The sequence below is a fragment of the Salvelinus sp. IW2-2015 genome, linkage group LG19 (genome assembly GCF_002910315.2).
Source record: "Salvelinus sp. IW2-2015 linkage group LG19, ASM291031v2, whole genome shotgun sequence".
NCBI lineage: Eukaryota > Metazoa > Chordata > Actinopteri > Salmoniformes > Salmonidae > Salvelinus > Salvelinus sp. IW2-2015.
The window spans coordinates 10,408,307-10,433,192 of NC_036859.1; the positions used below are offsets into that span (position 1 = coordinate 10,408,307).

At 41.8% G+C, this 24,886-nt stretch overlaps 1 protein-coding gene across 1 annotated transcript in view; it reads left to right on the forward strand.

The window, feature by feature from the left end:
- LOC111979580 (uncharacterized) overlaps positions 1-24,886 on the forward strand; it is a 102,574-nt gene that overhangs the window by 7,316 nt on the left and 70,372 nt on the right. Inside the window, exons 2-6 of the mRNA XM_070449100.1 lie at positions 6,371-6,471; positions 6,629-6,743; positions 8,245-9,380; positions 11,713-11,841; positions 24,586-24,810. Coding sequence (XP_070305201.1) covers positions 8,459-9,380; positions 11,713-11,841; positions 24,586-24,810 — 1,276 coding nt within the window. The 5' untranslated portion in view covers positions 6,371-6,471; positions 6,629-6,743; positions 8,245-8,458. The remainder of the gene's footprint in view (positions 1-6,370; positions 6,472-6,628; positions 6,744-8,244; positions 9,381-11,712; positions 11,842-24,585; positions 24,811-24,886) is intronic.

Genomic DNA, 24,886 nt, shown 5'->3' on the forward strand with positions numbered 1-24,886 from the left:
CGGCTGCTCACAGACCTGTTAGTTTTTATTTAAGAAGCCCTCCTGTTCTCCACTCATTACCTGTATTAACTGCACCTGTTTGAACTCGTTACCTGTATGAAAGACACCTGTCCACACACTCAATCAAACAGATTCCAACCTCTCCACAATGGCCAAGACCAGAGAGCTGGTTAAGGACATCAGGGATAAAATTGTAGACCTGCACAAGGCTGGGATGGGCTACAGGACAATAGGCAAGCAGCTTGGTGAGAAGGAAACAACTGTTGGCGCAATTATTAGAAAATGGAAGAAGTTCAAGATGACGGTCAATCACCCTCGGTCTGGGGCTCCATGCAAGATTTCACCTCGTGGGTCATCAATGATCATGAGGAAGGTGAGGGATCAGCCCAGAACTACACGGCAGGACCTGGTCAATGACCTGAAGAGAGCTGGACCACAGTCTCAAAGAAAACCATTAGTAACACACTACGCCGTTATGGATTAAAATCCTGCAGCGCACGCAAGGTCCCCCTGCTTAAGCCAGTGCATGTCCAGGCCCGTCTGAAGTTTGCCAATGACCATCTGGATGATCCAGAGGAGGAATGGGAGAAGGTCATGTGGTCTGATGAGACCAAAATAGAGCTTTTTGGTCTAACTCCACTCGCCGTGTTTGGAGAAGAAGAAGTATGAGTACAACCCCAAGAACACCACCCCAACCGTGAAGCATGGAGGTGGAAACATCATTCTTTGGGGATGCTTTTCTGCAAAGGGGACAGGACGACGCACCGTATTGAGGGGAGGATGGATGGGGCCATGTATCGCGAGACTTGGCCAACAACCTCCTTCCCTCAGTAAGAGCATTGAAGATGGGTCGTGGCGGTCTTCCAGCATGACAACGACACGAAGCACACAGCCATGGCAACTAAGGAGTGGCTCCGTAAGAAGCATCTCAAGGTCCTGGAGTGGCCTAGCCAGTCTCCAGACCTGAACCCAATAGAAAATCTTTGGAGGGAGCTGAAAGTCCGTATTGCCCAGCGACAGCCCCGAAACCTGAAGGATCTGGAGAAGATCTGTAGGGAGGAGTGGGCCAAAATCCCTGCTGCAGTGTGTGTAAACCTAGTCAAGAACTACAGGAAACGTATGATCTCTGTAATTGCAAACAAAGGTTTCTGTACCAAAATATTAAGTTCTGCTTTTCTGATGTATCAAATACTTATGTCATGCAATAAAAATGCGAAATTAATTATAAAAATCATACAATGTGATTTTCTGGATTTTTGTTTTAGATTCCGTCTCTCATAGTTGAAGTGTACCTATGATAAAAATTACAGACTCTACATGCTTGTTAAGTAGGAAAACCTGCAAAATCGGCAGTGTATCAATACTTGTTCTCCCCACTGTATGTATGTGTATACACACACACACACACATACAGTGGGGCAAAAAAGTATTTTAGTCAGCCACCAATTGTGCAAGTTCTCCCACTTAAAAAGATGAGAGAGGCCTGTAATTTTCATCATAGGTACACTTCAACTATGAGACAAAATGAGAAAAAAAATCCAGAAAATCACATTGTAGGATTTTTAATGAATTTATTTGCAAATTATGGTGGAAAATAAGAATTTGGTCAATAACAAAAGTTTATCTCAATACTTTGTTATATACCCTTTGTTGGCAATGACAGAGGTCAAACGTTTTCTGTAAGTCTTCACAAAGGTTTTCACACACTGTGCTGGTATTTTGGCCCATTCCTCCATGCAGATCTCCTCTAGAGCATGATGTTTGGGGGCTGTTGCTGGGCAACACGGACTTTCAACTCCCTCCAAAGATTTTCTATGGGGTTGAGATCTGGAGACTGGCTAGGCCACTCCAGGACCTTGAAATGCTTCTTACGAAGCCATTCCTTCGTTGCCCGGGCGGTGTGTTTGGGATTATTGTCATGCTGAAAGACCCAGCCACGTTTCATCTTCAATGCCCTTGCTGATGGAAGGAGGTTTTCACTCAAAATCTCACGATACATGGCCCCATTCATTCTTTCCTTTACACCGATCAGTCGTCCTGGTCCCTTTGCAGAAAAACAGCCCCAAAGCATGATGTTTCCACCCCATGCTTCACAGTAGGTATGGTGTTCTTTGGATGCAACTCAGCATTCTTTGTCCTCCAAACACGACGAGTTGAGTTTTTACCAAAAAGTTCTATTTTGGTTTCATCTGACCATATGACATTCTTCCAATCTTCTTCTGGATCATCCAAATGCTCTCTAGCAAACTTCAGACTGGCCTGGACATGTGTCCCCATGCCTAAGCCAGTACGTCTGGCACTGCAGGATTTGAGCCCTGGCGGCGTAGTGTGTCTACTGTGTAGGCTTGTATCTTGGTCCCAGCTCCTGCAGGTCATTCACTCGGTCCCCCCCGTGTGGTTCTGGATTTTGCTCACCGTTCTTGTGATCATTTTGACCCCCGTGGTGAGATCTTGCGTGGAGCCCCAGATCGAGGAGATTATCAGTGGTCTTGTATGTCTTCCATTTCCTAATAATTGCCCCACAGTTGATTTCTTCAAACCAAGCTGCTTACAGTGAGGGAAAAAAGTATTTGATCCCCTGCTGATTTTGTACGTTTGCCCACTGACAAAGAAATTATCAGTCTGTATTTAATGGTAGGTTTATTTGAACAGTGAGAGACAGAATATCAACAAAAAAAAAATACCAAAACGCATGTCACAAATGTTATAAATTGATTTGCTTTTAATGAGGGAAATAAGTATTTGACCCCTCTGCAAAACATGACTTAGTACTTGGTGGCAAAACCCTTGTTGGCAATCACAGAGGTCAGATGTTTCTTGTAGTTGGCCACCAGGTTTGCACACATCTCAGGAGGGATTTTGTCCCACTCCTCTTTGCAGATCTTCTCCAAGTCATTAGGGTATCGAGGCTGACGTTTGGCAACTCGAACCTTCAGCTCCCTCCACAGATTTTCTATGGGATTAAGGTCTGGAGACTGGCTAGGCCACTTCAGAGACCTTAATGTGCTTTTTCTTAGCCACTCCTTTGTTGCCTTGGCCGTGTGTTTTGGGTCATTGTCATGCTGAATACCCATCCACGACCCATTTTCAATACCCTGGCTGAGGAAGGAGGTTTTCACCCAAGAATTGACGGTCCATCGTCCCTTTGATGCGGTGAAGTTGTCCTGTCCCCTTAGCAGAAAACACCCCAAAGCATAATGTTTCCACCTCCATGTTTGACGGTGGGGATGGTTTCTTGGGGTCATAGGCAGCATTCCTCCTCCTCCAAACACGGCAAGTTGAGTTGATGCCAAATAACTCCATTTTGGTCTCATCTGACCACAAACACGTTCACCCAGTTGTCCTCTGAATCATTCAGATGTTCATTGGCAAAATTCAGACGGGCATGTATATGTGCTTTCTTGGGCAGGGGACCTTGCGGACGCTGCAGGATTTCAGTCCTTCACGGCGTAGTGTGTACCAATTGTTTTCTTGGTGACTATGGTCCCAGCTGCCTTGAGATCATTGACAAGATCCTCCTGTGTAGTTCTGGGCTGATTCCTCACCATTCTCATGAATATCATTGACTCCACAGGTGAGATCTTGCAGGAGTCCCAGCCGAGGGAGTTTGACAGTTCTTTTGGTTTCTTCCATTTGCGAATAATCGCACCAACTGTTGTCACCTTCTCACCAAGCTGCTTGGCAATGGTCTTGTAGCCATTCCAGCCTTGTGTAGATCTACAATCTTGTCCCTGACATCCTTGGAGAGCTCTTTGGTCTTGGCCATGGTGGAGAGTTTGGAATCTGATTGATTGATTGCTTCTGTGGACAGGTGTCTTTATACAGGTAAAAACTGAGATTAGGAGCACTCCCTTTAAGAGTGTGCTCCTAATCTCAGCTCGTTACCTGTATGAAAGACACCTGGGTGCCAGAAATCTTTCTGATTGAGAGGGGGTCAAATACTTATTTCCCTCATTAAAATGCAAAAAACAAATTTATAACTTTTGACATGCGTTTTTCTGGATATTTTGTTGTTATTCTGTCTCTCACTGTCAAATAACCTACCATTAAAATTATAGACTGATAATTTCTTTGTTCAGTGGGCAACGTACAAAAATCAGCAGGGGATCAAATACTTTTTCCCCTCACTGTACCTATTGCAGTTCAGTCTTCCCAGCCTGGTGCAGGTCTACAATTTTGTTTCTGGTGTCCTTTGACAGCTCTTTGGTCTTGGCCATAGTGTTGTTGGAGTGTGACTGTTTGAGGTTGTGGACAGGTGTCTTTTATACTGATAACAAGTTCAAACAGGTTGCCATTAAACAGGTAACGAGTGAGGACAGAGGAGCCTCTTAAAGGAGAAGTTACAGGTCTGTGAGAGCCAGAAATCTTGCTTGTTTGTAGGTGACCAAATACTTATTTTCCACCAAATTAGCAAATTAATTAATTAAAAATCCTACAATGTGATTTTTTCTTTCTCATTTGTCTGTCATAGTTGAAGTGTACCTATGATGAAAATTACAGGCCTCTCTCATCTTTTTAAGTGGGAGAACTTGCACAATTGGTGGCTGACTAAATACTTTTTTGCCCCATGTATGTGTGTGTGTGTGTTATACACATACATACTGGGGAGAACAAGTATTTGATACACTGCCGATTTTGCAGGTTTCTCTACTTACAAAGCATGTAGAGGTCTGTAATTTTTATCAAGGTACACTTCAACTATGAGAGACGGAATCTAAAACAAAAATCCAGAAAATCACATTGTATGATTTTTTAAGTAATTAATTAGCATTTTATTGCATGACATAGTAATTTGATACATCAGAAAAGCAAACTTAATATGGTACAAAACCTTGGTCTTGACAATTAACAGAACATGAATTCTTACTGGTTGGTAGGTGATCAAATACTTATGTCATGCAATAAAATGCAAATTAATTATTTAAAGATCATACAATGTGATTTTCTGGATTTTTGTTTTAGATTCCGTCTCTCACAGTTGAAGTGTACCTATGATAAAAATTACAGACCTCTACATGCTTTGTAAGTAGGAAAACCTGCAAAATCGGCAGTGTATCAAATACTTGTTCTCCCCACTGTATATGCGTGTGTGTGTGTATATGTATGTATATGGTCAGGTTGGGAATTTTGGCATGACACCTGAGTGAACACCAATACTTTTACAATAAGCGCCATAGGATTTTGAATGACCACAGAGAGTCAGGACACCTGTTTTAACGTCCCATCCGAAAGAAGGCACCCTATGCGGGACAATGTTCCAAAATGTAATCAAGGTTTGAAATTAATATGTTTTAGTCAAATATTATATCTGTTTAGGCTTCTTGCGGTCAGTTTGTGGTCAACATAAAAATAAATAAAAAATCTGCCCCCCCCCGACCATCTGCTCAATAACAAATTGGCCCGCGGCTGAATCTAGTTGATGATCCCTGCATTAAGGTGTCTGCAATAGAATATAATTATCAAAGCTAATATAGACATTAAAGACACAGTGCAGTCCAAAACTTGATTTTCCTGTGATCTATATATATTTCCACACTATGAGGTTGGAATAATACTGTGACAATTATGATAATGCTGTTTTAGTGTAAGACCCATTCGAAAAGACCACATGAAATTTCAGCCTGTTTTGGTGGGATGGAGTTTTGGCCTGCCTGGTGGCATCAACAGGCAGTAAATTAGTTAGACCAATAAGAAAGTTCCAAACCTCTCTGCCAAAATCAGCTAGTTTTCAGTTTTCTCCTCTACTCAGACTACTCTGACAGTCCTAGCAAAGTTCTTGCTTGAGAAATTGCTCTTAGCTAAGATTTTTTTAAATTAGAAAACAATTACAGTAAGGTACTTAATTGTTACCCAGAAATGATTTAATATTGAGATATAAACAGTGCAATAGGCCTTTCTATAGCTTCCAAAATATATTTTTTTACACTAGAGGAAGAGTACCAAAATGGCTCTGTGGTGGCTTCAACAGAGCCCGCTGTCAATCATCTAGGGTTAATACATACTGTATCATTCTATGTAACTCTCTGTCATCTACTACTACACGTGTCTGGCAGCTGAAATTCAGTGTAAAATGTGTATTTAATATTTTTCTGTTTTTTTGGAGAACCATCTACAATTGGACAGGGACATCTTTAAGATAGACTTTTCTCCCGAATTGGGAACGAAGTGGCGCCAAGAACAGCTTAGTTCAAAATGTGGCTGCTGTGCTTTATATTAGCTAATGTGTACCGGCTGTATAGAAGCATTCACATATCACCGCTGTAACAAGGTGGAGCTAGATCATTTGTTTGCTTATGCAAAACCCAAATGTGTGAATAGCCATAATATTTAACTGAATACAATATTAATTTTTTTTACCCCATGGCATCAGAGAGATCTTCATATCCAGTCAAGATTGTTTTGAACAAGCAGAGGATTTGCTCACAGTGGGGAGATGGAGAGATGGCTGTTGAAGAGGACTCTCAACCCCAGGTGTGATACATTACCTTTTACAATTACAGAGACCTGACCTCTTGGATCAATTCTGTTATTGGAATATCAGGAGAATTTACAGTTTGTGTGATTCATTAAAATCAAAAAGGGTTAGATATGGTGTGTTCAGAGTAATAACTTCGGTCCCCTCTTACAGCCTACATATGTGGAGCAGAGAGTGGAGACTGAACCCATACTGATCAAAGATGAGGAGACGGCAGAGGACGTTTGGAAGACTGACCCTCAGGAAGAGCTCATGATCACTGGAGAGGGTGGGTGCGACCATAAGGGGTACTGCTCTGTCTGTCTATGGAAGACTGTGTGGGTGTGGTGGTATACACGTTGCAAGTTGCTACATTGGTGTTGGGCGTTTTATTTTCTGCCATATGGAGTGCACATACACACACAGTCCCTTACAAAGCCGTCATGGTTTGCTACTGGTAGCCCTTTACACTCGTACCTCTATACGGGTTGAAAATGGCAGATTTTGGCACTGATAAGTGCCTAAATTGGAACGTAGTGGCTGTACAGTAACATGCTATAAATGACGTCAGATCTCAGGCTCTGCGCCGCTTCACAGTGCTGTATGTGTTTTGACTGACAGCCGTTCTGAACATGAGCACCGCATGCGACAAGTTGTTGCCCCTATCCCTCCCGCTAATTGTCAAACTTTTGCACATTTGTTGTTGTCTGAGTGAAACGCTGTATATTAAGAGGACTCAATGTATTTTGAAAGATGAGACGTAGAGGATTATAATACATACGGCATTGATACAAGCAAGCCAAACACTTCTGAGTCCAAATGTGCACTTCACATTTCCGTATCATAAAACCCATGTCATATACAGTGTCATCATTTACGATCACTATGTTTGATGTACAGTTACAAGATGACATGGCGTCATACCCTGGGTTGTTCTGAACAGAATGAGCCTATTCTTTTGGTCTATTGTGAAGAAAATCTGGCACAGAACACGCACCTGAATGCACTCATTACTCCTTTCTATGCGCACCAAAATGACGGTATGTTTCTCTGAATTCCCTTGTGAAAGCCTAACACTGTAAGATTGTATTTTATAACTTAGCTGATCATGTTGGCAATATAACAAACTTTCAAATGATGCCCAGCTGACCCAGATTGTAATTTAAAATGGGCAGGTTTTGGATTAGGTAAACAACAACATTAATTGTGTGAAGGCGGGGATGCAGGGCTGTGTTATAAACAAAACAACTACAAGTGTGCTTGTTCTAGTTCCTCAAAGCACCTTATAGTTGAAGACTCTTCTTTGAGTCATGAAAGTGTATTTATATGACTTAGGAACTGTGTACACTTTGGAGAGGAGTGTGGCCACTTGGAGACACCAGTTAGTCCTCTCAGTCAAACCCTTGTCAATTTTCTGTTTTATGTTGCACCTACCCCATATTTCCAGGAATATTCTTATCATGTTACTGAATGTATCCAGAACATTTTCTGATTTTGTTATCAACAAATGTGGCAAAAAGTACAGTAAATGTAAAATGCACACAAAATCAAGAGTGTAATGTTTGGATTCAGTCTTGTGTCAGGTGAAATGTTGTATCCTCAACTTTAGTGTAATAATTTCCCCATAATCTCCAAACTGCTCCCTTTCAAGTGCTACCATGCTTATGCATTTCATATGTCTTTGTAAAAAACATTTAAATTTAGCCCTATTCATATAGGCCAAATCCCACAAGTGTAAAGGGTTAAGTGTCTTTTTGAATGTTTCTTTCATGTTTATCCCAAATCTTTAGAGTCTGGTTCCAAGCCTGGGCAACCACCATCCTTTGAGCAACGGCACTTTGAGGACTTCATCCCACAACCCAACATATTCTGAAGACTCGGTGGAACATTACCCAATTCTGATGGTCCAAAGGACAGGCACATCCCGGCTCATATCTGCAGAGAAGTCAAAGGTGTTCAGGACAGAGCAGCACCGCCCAGCCGAGGACGAGCTCACAAGGAGTGATGGTGAAGGATGAGAAAGAGGAGGAGCTGGATCAGACCACGGCCCTGGCAGGACCTGACCAGTTTGTCATGGATGAGACTGATGGGCAGCGGTGGACCTCTGTGGATCCAGGCAGAGAAACTGACCCTGATGGCCACCCAGATTTCTCCTTTCATTCCACAGAAGGGTACTCTCAGAATATCTCTATTTTTCCATCTCACAGTGGGCTGCCATCCCTTCCTACTATGACAGATGGTGTAGGGCCATCGGTTCACTCTTCTAGAGGGAAACCACATGCTAACATGTTCAGTACAGCAGCACACATGAAAAGACATGTCAGGACATTGGCTGATGAGACTAGACAACAGATGCCAGAAGGACAGAGSRGYGAGAKGCTGAACTCAAATAATGAYGKAAATAGTTTAGCTCTACAGCCAAGGCAGCATCAGYACAGGGCTTCAGARKCAACAGTGASAATGAGTGAGTGCATGACAGGKTCAAACATGGCCACYACCTCCACCTTCTCTGGATACAGCCTGAGTCGCAGTAGTTTTAACAWGGTGAAGAGAATGAGGACTCAGTGGAGGTCGGGTGGCACCACTGAGAGGCGTTTCAGCTGCACCTTCTGTGGGAAGAGCTTCCAGCGTTTCAGCCAGCTCAAAGWACACCTCCGRAGTCACACCGGAGAGAAACCGTACACCTGCGAACAGTGTGGCAGGAGTTTCACCAAGCAGTGCAACCTGATCAGACATGCTGTGGTCCACAGCGGGGAGAAGCCCTACGAGTGCACACAGTGTGGGAAATGCTTCACCCAGCGCTCCAGTATGAAGTCACATCAGAGAACTCACATAGGAGAGAGTCCATTATCTCAATATGTTGTACCATCATACCCTGGGGATCCACACACAAGTTTAATGTTGTCTCAGACGAAATGGAACAAATAGAGCATAATTGCATGATGTTTCTATAACACTTTCTATGTGAAAATGTGTTACAGAAGGTATTTTGAGACATTTTGACTAGCTTTTCCTCCCAATTTATTTGTGAAATGGTTTTCATGTTTAACTGTTGACGGCTCCTCACTTTCATTTTAACACACAGAGTGCCGGAATTCCATAACTACTAGAATGGCCATGACGGTCATTCTGATCGTTGATATTTCAATTATATAAATGTTCCATAATAAATTCCTAAATGATTGCATTTATTATGTTAAAATAGATCATAAGAAACCTCAGGACACCAAATGCAAATTGTAATCAGTCAGAAAATGAATTGATTGATCCAAAACGCACAGATAAAAAATTAAAAAATTGTGATAGTGTATTTTCTGACTGTAAGACAACCTATTTACAACTGGTAGCATTGTGTTTTGTACCACAAAATCATTTTTTAAAAACATGCTATATTCAATAAAATTGATTTAATGAAAGACTTGATCTGCGCTTTTAGATCAACCATTTATAGGAGCCATTAAGTATGTATTGTTTAGTTAGTGTTTGTCTCTCAGGGATGTCACTTCATGCCATAAGGGACAGTGTCATATCGGGTCAGGTTAATAACAACATGATTTCCCAAGTTATATTTTCACGTTACTCTGCTGCCTTAAAATGTTAAGTTATGTCAACTCAAAACTTGGCAATTAAATATTTGTTTCAGTATAATAGGCTATACATGCTCATACAGCTTTACATTTGACATCTAGAAACAACACTTTTTTACTGTGTACATTGTCTAACCTGACTCTACACCGCTACTGTATAAAACTGATAATCTGAATGTAAGATCAAATCAATGACCTGTTCAGGAGTCATATTGCTTGGGGGTAAAAACTGTTGAGAAGCCTTTTTGTCCTAGACTTGGCACTCCAGTACTGCTTGCCATGCTGTAGTAGAGAGAACAGTCTATGACTGGGGTGGCTGGGTTCTTTGACAATTTTTAGGGCCTTCCTCTGACACCGCCTGGTGTAAAGGTCCTGGATGGCAGGCAGCTTATCCCCAGTGATGTACTGAGCCGTATGCACTACCCTCTGTAGTGCCTTGCGGTTGGAGGCTTAGCAATTGTCGTACCAGGCAGTGATGCAACCAGTCAGGATGCTGTCGATGTTGCAGCTGTTCTTGATCGTTGTCTCTGTTGAACCACTTTCTCAAAGTTTGAGACTCAGCTCGTCTTGGAGTGTTTGTTAGAATAGATACTTGGGTTGTCTGAGAGGGGATTCCTCTTCCCACCTCGGGTCTTTAGTAAAATGTTGTAGACTACTTTACATGACTGATATTAGGTCTAGTGAGTTCATCTTCCTGTGTTAAGATTAAAACTTTCAGAGTTTCTCACCATTTCAAACGTATGGACTAACGTCTCACGTTTCCTGGTCTGTAGAGGTTCAACCATTTGTAACGTTGAGCTTGCGCTTTATGTCGGCTGGTCTGCTTGTAAATTTCGTTACCAAGGCTTTTATCCTCGGGTAAAAAGGGGGCATTCCATCACGCCGACACATTGTCTGTGCTCACTTGGGCGTGGTTACTGACTGGGAAAAAGTTATGAAAAACAATTAGAAGACTAAAATCACATTTATATCTTAACCAAAATACTCTCATACTTAATCATATATTTTATACAACATTTAGATGTAAACTTGATAAATTGAATGCGTACCCTTTCCGAGTTACAGTTAGTTTGTTATACCATTCTTAATGACATCACAATATAATAAACAATATGACATGATTATTCTTTAGATCCCCACTGACCACTCTTAACATTCCTATCTTATAAATATTGTTCCCATATTCACTTTCTGGGCAAAAAGGTTTTGGTGACAAAAGTCTCTCTCTACACAAAGCACATTCCTTTCCCAATACTGCGGGGCAGGAAAGACCCTTTTGCAGGACACAATATTGTTGACCGGGTGTTAAGGTGTCAAAATCGGCATAACTCCCCCGTCACCTCTCCTGTGGGAGAGAGGGAGGGGGGGGTCTGGAAATCTGTCAGCCATTTTCCAAGCTGATCTGGCATCTTTGATCCTCCCTCAGGATAGAGCCATGACAGGTGTCATCCAACACACAGAAACGAAGGTAAGTTTGTGGTGTTTGCGTGCATCCGTGAGTGTGTGGTCAAGTAGTCGAGTACAGCAGTGAAATGTAATTTGTTTGTTTTCAAACCGGTATGTTTGATGTGGACCTGCATCCACATCAACGGGCCGCATTGGAGAAGGTGAAAAGCTTCAAGTTCCTCTGCGTACACATTACTGACAATCTGAAATGGTCCACCCACACAGACAGTGTGGTGAAGAAGGCACAACAGTGTCTCTACAACCTCAGGAGGCTGAAGAAATTTGACTTGGCCTCTAAGATGGGGCCTACAGATGCACCATTGAAAGCATCCTGTCGGGCTGTATCACCGCCTGGTACGGCAACTGCACCGTCCGCAACTGCAGGGCTCTCCAGAGGGTGGTGTGGTCTGCCCAACGCATCACCGGGGGCACACTGCCTGCCCCCCAGGACATCTACAGCACCCGGTGTCACAGGAAGGGCAAGAAGATCATTAAGGACCTCAGCCACCCGAACCACTGCTTGGTTCACCACGCTACCATCCAGAAGGCGAGGTCAGTACAGGTACATCAAAGCTGGGAACGAGAGGCTGAAAGAAGCAGTTTATCTCAAGGCCATCAGACTGTTAAATAGTCACCATTAGCCGGCCTCCACCCAATACCCTACCCTAAACTTTAGACACTGTCACTAACCGGCTACCACCCAGTTACTCTACCATGCACCTTAGAGGCTGCTGCCCTATGTACATAGTCATGGAACACTGGTCACTTTAATAATGTTTACATACTGTTTTACTCACTTCATATGTACTGAATATACTATATTCTAGTCAAGGCCTATCCTATTTACAGTGCATTTGGAAAGTATTATGGTGGAAAAATTGCAAGATTATGTTATAACACTTTTATTGCATCAAATGGTTGTGTTATGCAACAGAATAGAGTATTCTGTTAACTATTGTCTGTGTGTGTTCTACTGAGGATGGGCCTCTGGGAGATAACACTGACAGGAGATTTGATGTCTTTTGGATGATAAAACCTAAAGAGCATTCCAGAGCATGAGTTAATGTTTCTGTTCTATACGGGGCTAGACACTGCTCTCTACACAATGAAAACTGTTGACCCAGCAGATACTGTCTGCTATGTATTATGGGTATCTTTCATACAAATGAAACCTTAACCTTATGACCCATTCTATATATCTGTTGTTCGTCATGTAGGTTGAAAGGGGTGTATCTTGGCTATAAAATACCTTTGTACTTTTGTCTCGGGGCTCTCAACGAATAATTTGATCGTGAATCGTCGACCAGCCATGACCAGTCATCATTTGCGTAGAGCACTCAATCGATTCACTTTATATGTGTGTGTTGTATTGACCTACTTCCTTATTAATAAGTGATTCAAGATTTAGTTTAAGTATAACTCTGACTTGTGTGATAAGTTTGTCTCCTCATTTGATAGCAAAGAAATTAACCACCACAGTATTCACACCCCTTGACTTTTTCCAAATTTTGTTACGATACAGCCTTATTCTAAAATTGATGATTTTATTGAATTGAAAGCCATGAGGTCGAAGGAATTGTCCGTAAAGCTCAGAGAGAGGATTGTGTCGAGGCACAGATCTGGGGAAGGGTACCAAAACATTTCTGCAGCATTGAAGGTCCCCAAGAACACAGAGGCCTCCATCATTCTTAAAGGGAAGAAGTTTGGAACTACCAAGACTTCCTAGAGCTGGCCGCCCAGCCAAACTGAGCAATCGGGGGAGAAGGGGCTTGTCAGGGAGGTTACCAAGAACCTGATGGTCACTCTGACAGAGCTCTAGAGTTCCTCTGTGGAGATGGGAGAACCTTCCGGAAGGACAACCATCTCTGCAGCACTCCACCAATCAGGCCTTTATGGTAGAGTGGCCAGACGGAAGCCACTCATCAGTAAAAGGCACATGACAGCCCGCTTGGAGTTTGTCAAAAGGCACCTAAAGACTCTGACCATGAGAAACAAGATTCTCTGGTCTGATGAAACCAAGATTGACCTCTTTGGCCTGAATGCCAAGCGTCACGTCTGGAGGAAACCTGGCACCATCCCTACGGTGAAGCATGGTAGTGGCAGCATCATGCTGTGGGGGAAGTTTTTCAGCGACAGGGACTGGGAGACTAGTCAGGATCGAGGCAAAGATGAACAGAGCGAAGTACAGAGAGACCCTTGATGAAAACCTGCTCCAGAACGCTCAGGACCTCAGACTTGGGCAAAGGTTCACCTTCCAACAGGACAACGACCCTAAGCAGACAGCCAAGACAACGCAGGAGTGGCTTCAGGACAAGTCTCTGAATGTCCTTGAGAGCCCGGACTTGAACCCGGATCAAACATTTCTGAGAGACCTGAAAATAGCTGTGTCAAAAGGCACCTAAAGACTATAGCTGTCTTGGGGACCAATGCTCCCCAACCAACCTGACAGAGCTTGAGAGGATCTGCAGAGGAGAATGGGAGAAACTTCCCAAATACAGGTATGCCAAGCTTGTAGCGTCATACTCAAGAGTCAATGCTGCCAAAGGTGCTTCGACAAAGTACTGAGTAAAGGGTCTGAATACTTATTTAAATGTAATATTTGTTTTTTTTATTTGATAAATTAACTAAAACGTTTTTTTTTTTTATGTTGCTTTGTCATTATGGTGTATTGTGTGTACATTGATTGGGGATTTTTTTTAAATCAATTTGAGAATAATGCTGTAACATAACAAAATGTTGAAAAAGTCAAGGGGTCTGAATACTTTCCGAATGCACTGTATACATGTTAATTTATACTCCGGACTCCGATATTGATCGTCCTAATATTTCAATATTTCTTCATTCAATTTTTTTACTTTTTATATTTGTGTGTATTGTTAGATATTACTGCCCTGTTGGAACTAGGAACACAAACGTAGAATATGTAACGAATTTGCAAAAAATTACTTTAGTTTCGAATTTGCAAAACATATATGTTACGAATTCTAGCTAGGTGGCTAATGTTAGCTAGATGAAATGAAAGATCCCAGAAAATGTTCCATGCGCACAAAAAGCTTTCACATTTTGAACCGTAACATATACTACCTCGCTGTTAGTGAGCATTTCTCCTTTGCCAAGACAATCCAACCACCTGGCGGGTGTGTCAAATCAAAAAGCTGATGAAGCAGCATGATCATTACACATGTGCACCTTGTGCTGGGGATAACAAAGCTCACTCTAAAATGTGCAGCTTTGTCACACAACACAATGCCAAAGATTTCTCAAGTTTTGAAGGAGTATGCAATTGGCATGCTGACTGGAGGAATGACCACGGGCTGTTTCAGAGAATTTCATGTTGATTTCTCTACCATAAGCCGCATCCAACGTTGTTTAGAGAATTTGGGAGTATGTCCAACCAGCCTCAGAAACGCAGACCTTGTTTAACCACGCCAGCCCAGGACCTTTACATCCAACTTCTTCACATGCGGGATCGTCTGAGACTAGCCACCCGGACAGCTGATGAAACTGGAGAAGTGTCCTCTTTACAGATGAATCCCGGTTTCAACTGTACTGGGCAGACGGCAGACAGCGTGTATGGCGTCGTGTGGGCGAGTGGTTTGCTGATGTCAACATTGTGAACAGAGTGGCCCATGGTGGGGTTTTGGTATGAGCAGGCATAAGCTACGGACAACAAACAAAATAGCATTTTATTGATGGCAATTTGAACACACAGAGATACCGTGATGAAATACTGAGGCCCATTGTTGTGCCATTCATCCGCTGCCATCACCTCAAGTTTCAGCATGATAATGCACTGCCCCATGTCGCGAGGATCTGTACACAGTTCCTGGAAGCTGAAAATGTCCCAGTTCTTCCATGGCCTGCATTCTCACCAGACATGTCACTCCTTGAGCTTTTTTGGGATGCCCTGGATCAACGTGTAGGACAGTGTGTTCCAGTTCCTGCCAATATCCAATAACTTCGCACAGGCATTGAAGAGGAGTGGGACAACATTCCACAGGCCACAATCAACAGCCTGATCAACTCTATGTGAAGGAGATGTGTTGCGCTGCATGAGGCAAATTCTGGTCACACAAGATACTGATTGGTTTTCTGATCCACGGCCCTACCTTTTTTTAAAGCTATCTGTGACCAACAGATGCATATCTGTATTCCCAGTCATGTGAAATCCATAGATTAAGGCCTAATTTATTTATTTCAATTGACTGATTTCCTTATATGAACTGTACCTCGGTAAAATCTTTGAAATCGTTGCATGTTGCGTTTTATATTTTTGTTCAGTGTAGTTGCAAAGTAGCAAGTAGTTGAAAAGTTGCTAATTAGGTAAATGCTAAAGTTGTCCTTGATGAGATTTGAAATTGCAACCCTTGGGTTACTAGACTTTGTCATACACCCATCCATCCATCCCGACCAACCACCCTACTTTCGTTCCTGCCTTTAGTAATCATCTGTCTCATGTAACCATACCAAAAGTAACAGATCATACTAATTTGTGTGTCCCAGATTTATGTTTACTATGTTACGTCTAGTCTATGAGACCAGGCTGGAGTGACATCCTTAGTACAAAGCTCTTGGCCCTTATATTTCAAGCTCTCACTTTGCCCAATTTGACATTTGTAAGAGATCGATTAAGGCAATATCTGCTTGTTGCAAATTTTGAAACGTTCAATAGTACATGGCAGTGTTGTGTTCGAGACCACCTAAAGTGAGACCGATTCAAGACCAAGGCCGAGGGGGGCGAGACCGAGTCAAGAAGAGACTGACAAGAAGGCGTCCGAGACAGAGTCATGACCGAGACCAGAAGAATGCGAGTCCAATTCAAGACCATGATTGTAATTATGTCAAATCACCACCATAATAAGAGTTCAAAATGTCCAGTATTTCTGGGTTCATATTTCAGAACAACATATAGATTCTTTAGACATTCAGAATAGTGAAAAAATCCATGCCGAGGGAAAATATAGCCGAACTACAAATTATTACTAACCCAAACACAGTGGGGAACAATGGGCCTTCTACGCCTTCATAGAAGGGCTAAGGATTTATAAAATAATTATTATAATAAGTCAGCCTTTGGCTAGGCCATCAGAAGCTACTGTAGATAAAGGCATCTGCCATTCAACTGTATTAAGGCAACATTTTAGAGTGACAGTGACATCAACCAATCCCATTTAGACTTAATCGGGTGGGACCGTTTTCACAAAAACCTATGGAAAGTTCTGGCTTCTTTAAAAAAACAGGTCACTCGCTGCGCAATAGCGAGCAGTAGTTTTCTTACGGTCTAGCTAGCTAGTTTTTCTTGTCGGCTAGTTTTTCAGTGGCTGCAGCTGGTGTTATCAAAGAGGATGTTGTTGCTAATTTGTTAACTTCTCCCTTTTCAAGAATAACTTTAAACAAGAAGTTAAGTTTCAAATTATCATCATCTGGTGAGTGGAACTGGGTTTTTTTATTGCAGCGCACCATCTCTTTGAAAATAACTTGTGTGTGAAACATTGCTGCATTTAAAGTGGAACTGGCAGCATTTTACCATCATAAAATCTTATTAACATCTGTTCATATACACTCCCAGGAAGAATCACACTTTTAAAACATTTTCTGACACATAGATATGGTAATTTTCACGTTTTTATACATTCTTAGAATGTTTGGGAATTATGTGTATTAAGGCATTTGTGAAAATTCTATAGCAATATAGAGAGGCAAAGCGGCCATGCGTTTGTACAATTAATAGACACTGCAGTAAATAACACTGAATAAAAACACCTCTTGTCCAGGACCGGTGCTCTATAGCCAATCAGAGCTACAGTAGGCAGTATATACAGTATATACAAACAAACAATTTGCCACACGGGCCTGCCATCATTCACTTTGAACTGGACTGTATGTTTACAGGCAGTCGCAACAGCGTGACTTTAGATAATTAGAATGCATTCACCAAAAGCTACAAAATACACCTGAAAGGATTTCTGGAAAGATGTAAACACCACGGGAGTCCTCTTACATTTGGGAACTTTACAGTCCTCTTGAAACCATGAAAAGGTAGGCTCTCTCTACATCAGTTATGCCCATCAACAAGATCATCAACTAATGCTAACCCAAAGCAAGATGTGCTAAAATCTAATGAAGGAACATTAGATAAACCCTCTCAAACTTTTGCAGCTAGTTGGCCCTCAAAATTGCATTAATAAACGATGGACTATTTTTAACTATTTCTTTTTTTTGCATACATTTACTGACACTGGTCACATTCAGCAGGTGTTGCGCGTTTGTAAATTAATCAGTTCTGCGCTCTGGCACACTCAGATGAGTGCTCTGACATCGGAGTAGATAGCCAGAGTGAATTTGCGAATGCAAGAGATATGCTAGCTGAATAACAGTCGTTCAAGTTCTTGTTAGCTAACCAAATGACACCTGCATCTTTAGGTGTGTACACCAAAAAACCTACATGCGGGGGAAAAGTCCGTCACTCACCCACTCCTCCTAGCTGCTAGCTCGCAAGCTATCTAGCTAACATTAGGCGCTGTGTTTTTAGATTGCAACATAAATAAATATGCTAGATTGTTAGCTACGTTATGACTGACTTGTGCTCATATCCCTTGCTAGTTTGATTGTATTGACATTCCCAGCCTTAGTTAAAAATAAAAATCAGAATATTGAGTCATTTAAACTGAAAGCGTGCATCCCGAATGGAGGCAGCAAACAATGTACCAGGCCAGCTGTAATTTACAACCTGATAGCTACCAAGAAATGTATTGGTGAATTATATTAATCATGCATTGAACTGCATCCATCTATTCTGCCAACAATGCCTATTGTACGTCATGAAACACTGAGTCAAATATAACCTATTTTTAAAACCTCTTATGAAGTTGGTTTTGTAGCATAAACTGGGAATTTGATATTTTCGACTGATATTATGATTGTCTGTTTGTTTCATATCTGCAAAGTAGTTAAAACACTGTCAGTTCCACTTTAAACTTAAGATCACCGGTTACTTTGTGTGCCTAACGGGAATTTGTTTGCAATGGGAAGTAATTGACGTTTCGATTGGGAAATGCTTAATGGTTGTGATTTTATATTCTTCTGTTTGGGACCTACTGGCTTATTATGTCTGAGTTTATGGACTGCTTATCCTTAACATCATGCTGTGTGTGACTGCTGTCTTTCCATCGGCCCTATGCAGTGGTGTAGTCTAATTTTGTCATATTTCCCAAATGGCCTGCCCAGCGAAGTAAAGACACCATGTGTGAAAAATCCTATGTTTCCCTGTGGTTTTTGATACGCTTTCCTAAATATTTTTCACCTTTTCACTCTCAAAATCACACTTTTTTGAATAGAAAAAAACACACATTTGATGATCTAAGTCCACAACAATTCTTAAACCACATCAATCTGATTGGGTGGGCCTGTCAGGGCCTGGCTCCCCAGTGGGTGGATCTGTGTCCACCCAGGCCCATTCATGCATACACCCCTGATGCAAACAGTGCATGATAACAATTGCACATCACAAATAGCCTGCTAACTAACATTTTGTACAACATTTTTTTGCATACCCATTGTTGCCTTAGGATATTTACTAGTCAATGCTAACTAAGTTGAAACGTCTTTCCAACCCTACTGGCTACCGATGTCATTCTTCTGTGAGTTGCTACATGCCAAAATCAGCTGAGAGCTGCACTCTCTTGCTGCCTGCAGATGATATTCCTGCAGATGATATTGGTATTATGGTTGCTGTCCTTTCAGAATCACAAACATGTCACACACTGAAGACCGATAGGTTCGCCACTGTACTAACCTGTCACACACTGAAGGCCTATAGGTTCACCACTGTACTAACCTGTCACACACTGAAGGCCTATAGGTTCACCACTGTACTAACCTGTCACACACTGAAGGCCTATAGGTTCACCACTGCGAAAACATGTCTAAAATAGATATAAAGACTGTTAAGATATAAATGTTTCAAGAAAGGAGTGTATATATTTGGCCCGGCTAAGCAGTTTTTTGCGCTGACTGAATTGAAGCTGATAATTATGAGTTTTTTACTCCGTTGGTCTCCGGAAGAAATTACAAGTCAGAGTACAAATGTATCCGACACTGAGACACTCAATATCTGGTCTGTGGACCGAGACCGGTCTCGAGTACTTCAACATTGGTACATCGATTACATTTTAGTCATCATGTGTTCTAGTACTCCTGCAATGCATGCTAATGAAGACTGATGCTTTTGTCCCTAGTCTGTTGAAGGTGTCTACATACTCAGTGCCTTCCCCAGTGATGCACCTGTACGACCACTCTATCCTGCTGGGACCCTGTGAGGATAGAAATGTAATCTGTGTCCTTGTTGACGCTGATAGGGAAATTAACAAGGAAAGCACAAGCAGGCGCGCACACACATTATTATGTGGTACACCAGATCTAGACTGATAAATACTGACTTGAAATGTACATAACTGATTCAATTGCAGTTGGAAGGTTGACATAAGAATGATTGGGTTGGTGGCCATCGATGAAAAAAGCACAAGCAGACACACAAAGGCCCGGTCTTAGGTGAGACAAAAAAATGTTTCGCCCTACTATACCCCTGCAAAACTAGAATAGTCCCAGTAAGCAAAATAAGGTAGAATTTTTAAAATTTTAAATACGTATTTTCCAGACATTGAAGTTAGGTTCATTTTAGGTTCTGAATGAAAGGTCAAATACATTTTCCGGACGTAGAAAATACATATTTTCCAGACATTGATAAGATGTATTTTCCAAACGTTGAAATCTGGTTTATTTTCTGTTCTGAATTAAAGTTGAAAAGACGTCATTTATAGACATCTACACTACATGATCAAAATTATGTGGACCTGCATGTCGAACATCTCATTCCAAAATCATGGGCGTTAATACCCCTTTGCTGCTATAACAGCCTCCACTCTTTGGGAAGTCTTTCCACTAGAAGCTGGAACATTGCTGCAGGGACTTGCTTCCATTCAGCCACGAGCATTACTGAGGTCGGGCACTTATGTTGGGCGGTTAGGTCTGGCTTGCAGTCGGCTTTCCAATTCATCCCAAAGGTGTTCCATGGGGTTGAGGCTCTGTGCATGCCAATCAAGTTCTTCCACACCGATCTCAACAAACCATTTCTGTATTGACCTCGTTTTGTGCACGGGGACATTGTCATGCTGAAACAGGAAAGGGCCTTTCACAAAGTTTGAAGCACAGAATCATCTAATGTCATTGTATGCTGTAGCTTTAAGATTTCCCTTCACTGGAACTAAGGGGCATAGCCGAACCATGAAAAACAGCACCAGACCATTATTTCTCCTCCACTAAACTTTACATTTGGCACTATGCATTGGGGCAGGTAGCGTTCTCCTAGCATCCGCCAAACCAAGATTTGTCTCTGAAAGCCTGATTTCATAATTTCAGAGAACGTGTTTCCACTGCTCCAGAGTCCAATGGCGGCGAGCTTCACACCACTCCAGCCGACGCTTGGCATTGTGCATGGTGACCTTAGGTTTGTGACTGGCTGCTCGACCATGGAAACCCATTTCATGAAGCTCCTGACAAACAGTTCAGTTGACTGGGGCAGCTCTGGCGGGGCAGAAATTTGACAAACTGACTTTTTGGAAAGGTGGCATTCTATGACAGTGCCACATTGAAAGTCACTGATCTCTTCAGTAAGGCCATTCTACTGCCAATGTTTGTTTATGGAGACTGGATGGCGGTGTGCTAGATTTTATACACCTGTCAGCAATGGGTATGGCTGAAATAGCCAAATCCACTAATTTTAAGGGGTGTCCACATACTTTTGTATATATAGTGTATGTTTATACCAAATCAAGTCTGGTCCAGACCGGACCAAATCGGAACCAAATATAGACGTCTTACTGGGGTGTAGCTTACAGTGTAAGGCCTGCAATGGATTTTTATGAATGCACATCCATGTGGTACGCCTACCATTTATAAAACTGGCAGGTGTTTGTTAATAAATCCTCTTAAGGATCCGCCACTATTTTTCAATTTTCCCCTAAAATGACATACCCAAATCCAACTGCATGTTGCTCCTGAAGCAAGGATATGCATATTCTTGGCACCAGTTGAAAGGAAACACTGGTGTGTGGAAATGTGAAAGGAATGTAAGAGAATATAACACAATAGATCTGGTAATGCAAAGAAAAAAAACGTGCTTTTGTATTTTTTTGTACCATCAATTTGAAATGCAAGAGAAAGGCCATAATGTATTATTCCAGCCCAGGTGCAATTTAGATTTTGGCCAACAGATGGCAGCAGTGTATGTGCACAGTTTTAGACTGATCCAATGAACCATTGCATTTCTGTTCAAAATTTTGTATCAAGACTGCTCAAATGTGCCTAATTTGTTTATTAATAACTTTTCATGTTGAAAAATTGTGCACTCTCCTCAAACAATAGCATGGTATTATTTCACTGTAATAGCTACTGTAAATTGGACAGTGCAGTTACATTAACAAGAATTTAAGCTTTCTGCCAATATCAGATATATCTATGTCCTGGGAAATATTCTTGTTACTTACTGCGTTAGCTCAACTGTCCCGTGGAAGGACACCGATCCCAAAGAGGTTTTAACATGTCAGTGCATTTTTTATTTGATTGGGCTCCATTTAGGTTAGGCTATTTGATCTGAGAAACGTGCATGATGTAAAAAGTGTCCGTCTCATTACATTGTCATTAATTTTCTCTCCAGCCTGGAGGTTACATAAAAGTTCACATACTCTTTAAGCTATATCTGCTACAGTATTTATGTTCGTTTTTTTTTTTTTGACGGAACGTTGGTGGAGCGCCGCAGCATTGCCTAATCCTGCCTAATGGGCGGGCCGGCCCTGGACAAACAACACATGGTACACACACATTATTACTTGGTACACCAGATCTAGACTAATAAATACTGACTTGAAATGTACATAACTGATTAAATTGCAGTTCAAAGGATAACACACAAATTCTTGGGATGTTGGCCAATGATGAAAAAAGCACTTGACTGCTGGGCGAGAAGAAAGGACAGGTTGTGCTGGGTGGGTTCTTGGTGAGTTTACCAGCAACATACCAGACAATTATTTTCCCGGAGGCTGCAACACCTGCCATTTTTTTCCCCCTTGAGGCCCCCACACATGCAATTTTTTTTTATTGAGGCCCCAATTATTATGGAGATCATGATCATTTTGCACACAAAAAAAACTAGTTAGACAGGCCCACTGCACAAAAAATGGACCAGCCCCTCTGGCATTTCGGCCAGTCCGCACCTGTTTACCACCACCATTATCACCAACTCAAGCATCATCAACATCATCATCATAGTCATTCTCAATGACCACACTGCTGGTGTTTGGATTATTGTTTTGATATAAGTTATATTGATGGATGATAATATCTGCCTTCCCTAGAATGCCATGGGTCCAAAGACTGACCTGTCATCATGTGGTGACATTGAGCTAGAAATGGATGAGACTAGTGAGGGAAAAGGTGGCTGGATAACTGCATTGACTGTGGAGGGAGGTAGCTGCACTGAAACATGTGATTCAACCAGCCACCAAATGTCATCTCCTGGAGCATGTCTCTCTTTTCCTCTGATGAAACTGATTTATTTTTTCAATGATGATGATTTGGATGGATTCTCCCTCGGCACACAGTGACAGGATCAGTGTACTGCAATTCACAAACAGCACAATCATCTTGGCGTCCCATGACAGAACTGTCAATGTGGGACAAATACAAAGGTGCATGTCATTCTAACTCTTCAACTTCCACATATACAAATCATTTAATCAAGAATGGATGAGTAGTCACAACAATGCATGTATGCTTACACTTGATCTCTCTGTATCTCGCTCTACAGGTGTGTTTGTGTGGGTCCTGTTCTAGTCTTGGAGGTGAACCTGCAATGCTCCAGTGAACTGGTGTGGGTGATGAAGTCAGCTCTACTTCCTCTCCTGTAGAGAATAACCACCCAGTCAGTGTACACACAGTCATTGCATGCACTCTGCTCCATACACACACATACAATCATAATTCACCTACTCTCACAGATATATCAGTACTACTGTACTTTTATGCATATTCTCTCATGTTGCTCAATCAACTACTCACTATCTTATACACTATCTGATATGCATACACTTTATATCTAATACCACTACATTGAGTGTACAAAACATTAGGAACACCTTCCTAATATTGAGTTGCACCCCCCCCCCCCTTTTGCCCCCAGAACAGCCTCAATTCGTCGGGTCATGGACTCTACAAGGTGTCAAAAGCATTCCAAAGGGATGCTGGCCCATTTGATTTGATTTATTGCCACAGTTGTGTCAAGTTGGCTGGATATCCTTTGGGTGGTGGCTCATTCTTGATACACACGGGAAACGATTGAGCGTGAAAAACCCAGCTGCTTTGCAGTTCTTTACACACTCAAAACCAGTGCACCTGGCACCTACTACCATACCTTGTTCAAAGGCACTTAAATATTTTGTCTTGCCCATTCACCCTCTGAATGGCACACATACATAATCCATGTCTCAAGGCTTAAAAATCCTTCTTTAACTAGTCTTCTCCCCTTCATCTACACTGAATGAAGTGGAATAAACAGATGCCATCAATAAGGGGTCTTAGACTATCCAGATGAAAGCTATTACATGGAAAGAGCAGGCATCCTAATGTTTTGTGCACTCGGTGTATATGTATGTGCCTTAAAAACCCTAAGAGAATAACCTCTTAATGTTAATCAGCTATAGTTAATGTAGTATGCAATAGTTACTTGAAATATATAATTCAATTACGTTTATTTTAAGTTTACATGAATCTAGTTGCACTCTCTACATGCAGACTAGAACAGAACCTCGTTTTTACCTGGCCAGGCCAGGCTAGTGATAATTATACCAATTTTGAAGGGCTGTTGCAGTCTTATATTTACGGTAGTACATATTTATGTCACGTGTTGAAGGAAAGCGCGATTGCAATTTCGCCCGCATCTCCCACAAGCAATATTGTTGCAATTTGTAAACATCTACGGATTGTTTGTTGCACATTAGCTTGGAAATTGGAGACTTTATTTCACACAGAGAATACAAATTCTGTAATTTGGACTGGACAAGATGGCCAGCTGCAATTTTCAGTCGCAGTTGGTATCCATTATGGAGGTATTAGCTAAAGCAGCTGTAGCAGAAATTAACAAACGGGTTGATGATAGCTGTGCAGTTATACGTTTGGAAATGACCCAAAGCCAGCGAGATATTGATGCACTGAAAAGGAAGTGTCAAATGATGGAGGGCGAGCTGAAGAAGACGCGAGTCAGGAGAAAAGGTTATGTGTTATTCATGATAAATTGATTGCATATACAAAACCCAAATGTCTGACTAGCCCTAATATGACTCAATAC